The sequence below is a fragment of the Pseudorasbora parva genome, chromosome 12 (assembly GCF_024679245.1).
Source record: "Pseudorasbora parva isolate DD20220531a chromosome 12, ASM2467924v1, whole genome shotgun sequence".
NCBI classification, from domain to species: Eukaryota; Metazoa; Chordata; class Actinopteri; order Cypriniformes; family Gobionidae; genus Pseudorasbora; species Pseudorasbora parva.
This window is the reverse complement of record NC_090183.1, coordinates 41606890-41616440: the sequence shown is the minus strand read 5'-3', so window position 1 is coordinate 41616440 and position 9551 is coordinate 41606890. Positions and strand designations below refer to the sequence as shown.

The 9551-nt window shown below is 36.9% G+C and overlaps 1 protein-coding gene across 1 annotated transcript; it reads right to left on the bottom strand.

The window, feature by feature from the left end:
- Nucleotides 1–3219: 3219 nt before the first annotated feature.
- tshba (thyroid stimulating hormone subunit beta a) lies at nt 3220–9113 on the bottom strand. Its single transcript, XM_067458526.1, has 3 exons — nt 9028–9113; nt 5125–5306; nt 3220–3553 (listed from the first exon to the last, which is right to left on the bottom strand). The coding sequence occupies exons 1-3, from the start codon at nt 9110–9112 to the stop codon at nt 3260–3262; spliced, it is 561 nt and encodes a 186-aa protein (XP_067314627.1). The 5' UTR covers nt 9113; the 3' UTR covers nt 3220–3259.
- Nucleotides 9114–9551: the final 438 nt, after the last annotated feature.

Genomic DNA, 9551 nt, shown 5'->3' with positions numbered 1-9551 from the left:
CTTTGTGCTGCGTGTAAATTTACTTGTCCAATCATGCCTCAATATATTTGCATAACCACATTCATTCGCCACTCAGTTCTAAAAACCTCCTCATATGAGTCAAGGCCGGGGGGGTGCATTCTTCTTTGGACAGTAGGCTACAGTCTCAAATTACAGCGACCATATGGTTAAATGGGGTTTTTAGTTCATTAAAGTTTACAGAATAGCTATGTTAAAACTAAATACAATATGCATGAATAATAATCAATATAAATATCCACAGGAAAACTGCATTGCTTACAACACAAACTATCCTGTCTGTCCATCCGTCATGAATAAACATAACAAATGTAGGCTATATAACAATTAACAAAAACCTAAATACGTCCTTGTAGGCTACCTTTTGTATTCCAGAGTAGAAAACTGTTCTGTTTTTACTACTAAAATGATCCTTTCACAGACACAAGTTAGCTCATTCTCTCGATTGCCTTGATTAACATTAGAATGCTTGTGTTGAAATAGTAAACATCGTGTGAAGACCAACATGAAAAAACAAGCTTAGAGGTTCTCACCTTCTCACATTTTTTACCAGAAACCATGAGGTACAGACAGTGTATTTACGTGTTTGGTGTAAGTAGCCTGTGATTAAGAGCTGTAGAACACTGCCGGCATCTTTCTCCAGATCATGATGAAGGTAAATACCTGGAAAATTATACTAATCTAATGACACTCCTCCTCAGTGAGATTAAGTGAAACTCCCGAAAGATCAGCGATCTATGTGTTAGCTAATCTTTGTTCTCTGGTTGAGGCTTAAATACAGTTCTAAAGTTAGCAAGCAGTTGTCCGATATGATAACACAATGAACTTACAGGTGTTATTTTAAAATAATCAGGCTTGCAGATGGTTATTAGTCAGGAACTAGCTTTATTTAGCGCATGGACTCATAGCTTGTGATCCATCAGGGCTGCATTTCCCAAAATCATCGTATGCCTAAGTAAACCAAGAACCATTCCCTGATCTAATTTAGATACTGATATACAAAAAGCAAACATTCTTCTGTCATGCTGTTCAAGAATCTTTTATTTTTTTATTTTTTAGGTAGGCCTACATTGTTGAGACCTGAATGGCTTTTTGAGACTGAAAGGTATTTAAGTTGTCATAAACATCAAAGACCTGACTGGAATGTATCTTATACACTCAAATTTGAAACGCTATTGAACTTTAACAAAAAACACACAGAAATTCTGGCTTTGGTTTCTCAACCTTTGGTTTATGTTTTAAGTCTAGCCAGTTTTAGCAGAAGGAATGCAGCAGAAAAATTCCAGTGGACACATGGGGAAGGTATTCTAGTCCCACCAACTCTGTAAAAGACTGCTGAGTAGCCAGATTCCACCAGCTTTATTGTTTGATGTATTATTATATCAGGGCATTAGATTATCACAACACAGACTCATGCGCTATTGTCAAGAAAGCCTCTGCGCCATTCTAATTTGATTGGCCAGATTGTGACCAAGCCGACAGGAATCTTTGAATAATATAAAGGGGATCACATGGAATGGCCATCTCTACATGTGAATGAACATTAAAGGGAAATGAACAAGGAGAAATACTAAAAAATAACAACTGAACAAAGTCACATTATGCTATCTTGTAATCATTATCAACTGTAACATTTTTAAACAGGAACAAAGGGAACATACTGTATGTTTTTATCATAATTAGGAAATGTAGCACATTTATGTTTGTACTGGTTGATGAGACATATTTCATTTGTTGTGCTGTTATGAACTACAAGCATGTAACCATGGAGCCCGTTCTTGATCTACCTCTAGTCTAGGCAATCCTCTCCCAACCCTCCCCCGTAACCCTTCTGTATTTTCTGGCACATAAAAAAAGAAAAATATATATTGCGTGACAGCCATAAAAAAAAGACATATTAACAGTTACAATACCAATAAAATACAATATGGCCTTTAAAGACAGAAACAAAAGGACTATGAATGCAATCTTGGGTTCTGAGTTCGTAGTATAAATAACCCACAGCTGTTTGCCTCTCTAAATACGCATTATGTAGCAATGATTGCTCATTTACTACACACAAACACACCCCATTGACGGCTACTTCTGTGACAATTAAAAGTCAATGACACTCTATGGTGGTTCAATACAAAGCAGATCTTTTAGTGAACAACATTTAGGCAAATCAATGTTTTACCAAGAAGTGCAATCTCAGAATTAGCATTCAAACGTTTCTCTCAGCCAAGCAACATCGGTTCAGCCAATGGCTACATTTAAGGCGGGACTTATCTGTTTGATGACTAATGGCAGACAAGGGGCATGTTTGGGGAACCTGTCTATCATCATTTAGTCATTGCAATTCTGGCCTACTTGATCTCAGGAGAAAACAGTTTTATGAGGCAGCAACTCTGTATGAATTTGTATGATGGGATTCGTATGCAAATGCTTTTAAGAAAAAAATTAGACATAGAGATTGTTGAATTAGCCCATTGGCACCAATGCTAACTTTTTGTTAAAATATATATCCTAATATTTGGTTAACATGTATTCTTTAATTCAAAGAGTTCATTGTTTCTGCCTTAAATTAATACATTGTTAGCTAACTATGTAATTTGTATATACATTTCTGAAATCCATAACTTGGACACAGTCTCCTCTGATAACAGATCACCCAATTGTAATGTTGATGCATTTTCTGTAAAGCTGCTTTGAAAAGATATGCATTGTGAAAAGTGCTATACAAATAAATGTGAATTGAATTTGCAAAAACAAAAAATAGAGGCAAATCGCCATGAGAATTTTGTGACTGAAATTATTCTTTAATCCATTGCATGACAAGCCGTTGTCCTTACAGCCAACTGGAAACCAGTATAGAGTATGAATAATTTCATAAACAACTATTGTTAAACCATAAACACTAACAATAATGATAAAACTTATTTTTATGGAAGGATTTTTTTTATAGAGACACAGCCAATCAAACACTAAAGCATCATTAAAGTTTGCATAATGTCTATTATCCATAAAAGCAAAAGTATTTGAACCCCATTAAAACCACACCTTTTTTTTAAAGACTTTTGGCCTCCTCTTTTTCAGTGTAGCTCACACTTTCATCAGATGCTGGATATAAAATACAGCAAATGTAATGAGTTAGGTAACTTTGTGACTGAAGGTTTACTCAATGATTATAACAAACAACTGTCCCGTCAACTACATAAACACTTTGTTTTAATTTCAGTTTTAGTCAAGGAATAATCAAACATTACTCGTACTGTTCCCAGTATGGCTGGATGTAGCTGTTCTCCTCATGGTCAGGGTACAGATGACGGACAGGTTTGGAGCATTTCCTCGCAGCGTTGCTGGTTTTGTGGGCACATTCATCGCTGCGGGTGTTACAGGTGCTGCAGTGGCAACTAAGAGCTACTGGATATGTGAAGTGGGGATCTGCATATGAAGGACAGCCAGGCAAGATGGCCGTCCGGTACTCGACTTCCTGATAGGTGCATCCCCTCTGAACCAGGAAACGAGGACCTACCAACTCCTTCACATTACTGTCCTATAGGACGAATGTAGTGATGCATATTTAGCCAAACTGACACCAAATCATTTCAGAAAACATTTGAGATTACGATCTAGAATATCCCAGTTTATTTCTTATAAGGATTAGTTCACTTTAAAATGAAAATGATCCCATGATTTACTCACCCTTTACTTTCTGATGAACACAATGGGAGTTATATAAATAAATATCCAAACACTTCCAAGCTAAATAATGTCAGTAAACTGGGCCAATGAGTTTGAAGCTCAAAAAAAAGTGCATTCCATCAATTATAATTATAATCCACACACCTCTGGGGGGTTAATGAAGGCCTTCTGAAGTGAAGCATTTGTGTAAGAAAAACATCCATGTGTAACGTCAAGTATGCATAAGCTTTTTGAACTGCAAGAGGCATTGCAATTTTTTAAAAAGTTGAATATGTTTCTTTCTTGAAAATCCAACTGTAGTACAAGTGAAAAATCAACAAGACTCTTCTTTTTCATCTTGTCACAGGTTAACAAAGCATTCTGGGATAGGCAAGGCCACAAAGGATCCATCTGTTGTATCCTTCATTTCTCTAGAAACCAAGGACGCGTTTGGAGACACATTTGAAGGAGCCTTCAAATTAGGACTGCCTCTGTAACGCAATCACCCTTGGCACATGTTGGATTACACGCTGTCAAGGCTCCATTGTGAGTTCAAGAACAATCCTCCTAAGGCTAGACGGTCCCATTTAACAATGCTCGGTCCAAAGCACTGACTAAATATACGATTGATTTTCGCCCTGCAGCTCAAGCTGGAACCTTGTACATATTTCTTTGCTGCTTCTGTTACAAATTTGCAGGGACCAATCACAAATCGGCTTATCCACTGGGCGCACTATTGGTGGGTTTAACACAATTTTAGATAAGCGATGGATCTTTGGTCTGATTGGTTGAAGGACTATCCAATTTCATAAAGAGTTATTTGAACTATTCTGAACTATTTGAATTCTTGTGCAGTAGAAAATACAGAGCCGACTCCCCAGACCAATGTTCAATCTTAAAAGACTGAGCTTGGTCTGGTGACAACCAGAAAAGACTAACTTCTGATCACATTAGACTGCAACACTGACTTGCCTTCAAAGGATGCAGCCTCTGAATTGGGACACAACTATAGTCTCCTTCACTTCCTTGTTGCTACTTGGAACATAAATTAAAATATTACTAGCTATGGGGATGTCATATGATAATATTAACATGTATTTTTTGATCAAATATTATTATTGTATTTTAAATGTAATTTATCTGTCATTTATAAGATACACCATGAACTCTTTTTACTATAAAGGACCTGGTTCCATGGATGTTAAAGGTTCTTCACGGAAACAAGAGTGTATGATCTTTTTTGTTCTGTGGAACACAAAATTAAATGGAAAAATCTCCCACAGAAGTGCTCCACAGAAGAACAAGTCACATGTTTGGTATGGGTGTCAGTAGATATCATCTTTTGTTAAAATCAGTTTGTCACACTGCATGCTGGAACGGCTCTCGGATCCAATTCTCTACAACACCTCCTGACTTTTCCTAACATAAACTGTGTCTTCTTACCCTGGAGAAACAGAAGCCCATGCAGATGGTGGTGTTGACAGCCACACAGTAATTGCACTCCTGTCTCTCGATGTAAATGGTGTACTCAGTGGGGGCACACATAGGCGCAGCTATCTTCATCAAAAGTCCCAGCATGCCGACCACATACAGAGGAGACATTATCTGGCAGTGTATCAGAATATCTGTAAGTGGGATATGGAGAACCACAGTGAATATAATGAAAAATGAAGTCAAATCACAAATATAGACATAAACTATACATGATTTACAAGTAATCTTAAACTAGACTTGGCAGTTATTGAGAAATGTTACTGACAAAGTGGTGCTTACACAAGTTTGATGTGCCACTGTGATGTGTTGTTGTGGGTGGTTGCCAAATTGGTTTGTTATGCTGCCTTCAAATGCACATTGTGTACAATAAACCCAAATAACCACAACAGAATTTAAAATGATGGAACAATATTCTTTATTTTTTACATGGTATCACAACTAAATGTGAAGCAAACCGTGAAAGTCGAGTGATTAACATCATTCGCAACACACTTGCTTTCCACCCACTTTATATAGATTATATACAAATCTATCTTTCAAATCAACACGCTCCTTCCAACCTCACAACTTGGCAACTCATGTATCATCTACAATTTTCAGTTTTCCACCTATAAATTGTGCTTGGTCATTCATATGCTCAGAACTCATAGCTAATTACGATATTTCTGAAGGGCACTGTAGATTAACTCTAATTGTAATTTTATGGAAGGATTTCAACCACAATGAAAAAAAGTGGTAAAATGTACTTAATTGTTATTTTGCATGTTTTTGCACGCAGATTTTGCTGAATAAATTTCACATATGGAATTAAGTGAACTCAACATAGGTTAAGTAAGTAAATAAAATAAATAATTTTACCTTGGCCAGCAAACGGTTGAATATTTTCTATTTAAAGGTGCACTATGTAACTTTTCTGTCCACTAGAGGGCACCTATTCAAAACAAAGGCGTAGTTTGATGACGCCAAGTTTGAGCTCAGAATCTTGGGACATGTGGTCTTCAGCTCACAGCCGGTGGGAAAGAATCGGGATAGGACTCGAGCAGAAATCATGTTCATGGATGTGATTATTAACGTTACTGTAGTGTGAAGCAGAGCAGGACTGAGTGTTGTGGGAGCTGAGCAAGGCCACTGGAGCGATTGTTAATAAGCTGAATGCAATGCGCTTTGTGAGCCTCGGGACTTTTATTATGTCGTCATTTTCGCTTTTCCACTCATGAGTATAAGGTAATGCAACTCTGTTTATCATATTAGATACTTGGTACACAACACACAATGATCGGTTTTGACTGAGTATGAACGTCATTTTGAGTAGAAAATTTCACAAAAGGTCAAGTTACTAAACCTAACAACAAAAGCCATGATAAAACAGTGTAAACAGAGCTGGAAAACAGCTAAAACAGAGCTGGAAAACAGCTAAAACAAATCTACCTTATTAATTATTCAAACCCCACTGCATGATAATATTTATATTTACGCTTTAATTTCTACAAGTTGAATTAAGTAATAGGCCTATAGAATTTAATTCTTGCCTTAATATTTTTTCATGTCGAAATTAGGCTACATGTATTGTTTCTGTAGTAGGCCTATTTACTTTACCAGAAAATAATTTATCATAATTAAAATAAAATAAAAGAAAGAAAAAGAAAAAAGTAAGTATCAGCATCGCGATAGTATCAAACTGCAGGGACGCAGCACCGACGAATGGAACAAAACACAGACTGGAGAGCCGGCTTGAACTCGTAACTTAATGCGGTTCTCAACTCTGGCACGTCGTCCACTTTCCTGCAGAGTTTAGCTCCAACGTTAATTAAACTCATTTGCCTGTAGCTTTCTAGTAAAGCTTGGGACATACACTGCAAGACCAGAGAAAAGTGTTCGTTTTCTCGAGGTGGCAAGAACAAGAACAAAGTTCGTTCTGGCCAGTGCATTTCATACTTGACGAGAAAAGCGGATGCTGAACAGATGTCATAGTTCTAGCGTGCCTGGTTTGAGAGTTTCTCGCAGCTTGTTCTCGCCACCCCTTACGAAACAAAAATATATTGCAGTGTATTGGAAAATATCATGTAATACATTAGGCAATATATTCACATATATGGGATTTAATATTTATATTCTCCAATATAGCCTGCAGTATATGAAAGCGGCAATCATTTGTATATTTTGCAATATATTACAGGAATATATAATATATTGTATAATACCATCAATATATTGTTCCATGTATTTAAAATATATTATAATATATTTCAAGTAATATATTGGTAAATATATTTTCCTTTCGTAAGGGACAGGTGTCCGAGAACTATTGTGTAATTGTTCAGAAATTTAAAGTGGACGGGGTTAATGCGATGAGTTGTTCGGCACCTGCTTTTCTCATGTATGGAATATTATGGGAAGCCAAACAATCCAAAAGTGGGATGAGTCAGCGGGCTGTTACAGAGCTCGCGCCGCGCGGACATGTCATCTGCGCGGTTCAATAGACCGAGCCGCGCGGCCGACTCGTCAGCGCAGCGCGGACGTGTTTACTAGCGCTACCCAATGGGCAGCGCGGCGCGAACCATAAATGCACTCAAATATAGGCTACAATAAAGAAACCCCTCATTCCTTACAAACATTGGTTCTCTGCTGAAGTTTAATTGTTTTTCCCTACAGTAGATAAATGAAATCGGGGATGAAATGCATTTTCTTTTGTTTATTATCTTGAAAAGTCAAGTCAGTGTTGTGTCGATACTGAACTGCACGCTATATGGAAATATCTGTAAAGCAAACGTTAATGATTTTCAATATCATATTCCTCTTGAGAAAGCGCCAACCTCCTGGTAATTATATCAGAGTTTATATGTTCAGGTAATTCATCTTATTAGCCTATTGTATGAAGTTTTGCATTCAGCTATTATTTGTAGACTAAATTACATTTTTTATTTGCTTCCGACGCCCATGACTGTAATACTTAAGCTTTTTATATCTGAATTCCATAATGATAGATAGATAGATAGATAGATAGATAGATAGATAGATAGATAGATAGATAGATAGATAGATAGATAGATAGATAAGGCTATATAATATCATAATATTGATAACAAAGTCATTGAAGTTTCTGCTTCAAATGAACTTGTATCGGTTTAAATTGTTCATTACAGCGCTGGTGAGGATTAGTTCCATAGACCGTGAAAAAAACGGATTAATTCGCGCCGCGCTGCCCATTGGGTAGCGCTAGTAAACACGTCCGCGCTGCGCTGACGAGTCGGCCGCGCGGCTCGGTCTATTGAACCGCGCAGATGACATGTCCGCGCGGCGCGAGCTCTAGTAACAGCCCGCTGACTCATCCCACTTTTGGATTGTTTGGCTTCCCATAGAATATAGCCTACTGGCCAGAACGAACTTTGTTCTCGTTCTTGCCACCTCGAGAAAACAAACACATTTTTTTGTTCTTGCAGAGCTATGTCTCAAGCTTTAAGCCTGACGATTTTGATTAGCTGTTCATGTGTGTTGAGATAAACACTGAGTGAAAGTAGCCAGAGTTGAGAACCCCTGCTTCAGCATGCAAGACACACATACACACACTCAAATGTTTTTTAGAATACAAAAATAAATAAATTAATAAATAAATAAATAAAAAAATGTTTTTTTGCCCTGCAGGGTTTTGTAACAAGATTTTTTTTTGCATATGATGATAAAAGAGTCAGCCAGGAGTCACTTTTTGGACTGCAACTAATATATATAAAAGTTTCATCAGAATATAATATATAATTATATATAAAGTTTCATAATTATCTTTTCATGTGTCTTTCTGGGCTTTCCTCAGCAGCATTATATTAAATATTAAAAAATAGTAAAAGGACTACTTACCTGGAGGATCTGGTAAAGCCTGCTTGTGTTGAAAGGCTTTGTGTCTCTTATACAGACACAGAAGCTGATCTCCATCTGTCTCCATCATCTCCATCATCAACTGTGCAGCATGCATAAAAATGACTCTTTTCTAAACCAAATCACTTATTAATATGCTGTATGGTCACTAAGTGCCTCTTAATATTTACAGTGCATCTCAATGGGGTTTTCTAACCAGAGGAAATGTTTCTAATTTTAATCTCCTCAAGTTGTTGCATTTTAATATCAAATTAAAGCTGCAATCTGTAACTTTTTGGGGTTAAAATTATATTTTTCGAGCAAGTACATAGCCAGCCATACAGTGTTCAAAACGATCTCCTTACCGTAGCATGATAATGGTTATATTTTAAGTGGTACTAGTGTGTTTCTGTGGGAAATTCGAGCTGATGTTTTCATCCATCATAAATAAGGCCCCAGCGGATTAATAAAGGGCTTCTGAAGCAAAGCAATGTGTTTGTGTAAGAAAAATATCCATATTTAACACA

Excerpts from the sequence above, each read along its gene's own strand:
- tshba (XM_067458526.1), bottom strand. The coding sequence starts at position 9,112 with ATGGAGACAGATGGAGATCAGCTTCTGTGTCTGTATAAGAGACACAAA. Across the intron at positions 5,307-9,027 it reads GGCTTTACCAGATCCTCCAG|ATATTCTGATACACTGCCAG; the intron begins GTAAGTAGTCCT and ends TCCCACTTACAG. Across the intron at positions 3,554-5,124 it reads TGGGCTTCTGTTTCTCCAGG|GACAGTAATGTGAAGGAGTT; the intron begins GTAAGAAGACAC and ends TTCGTCCTATAG.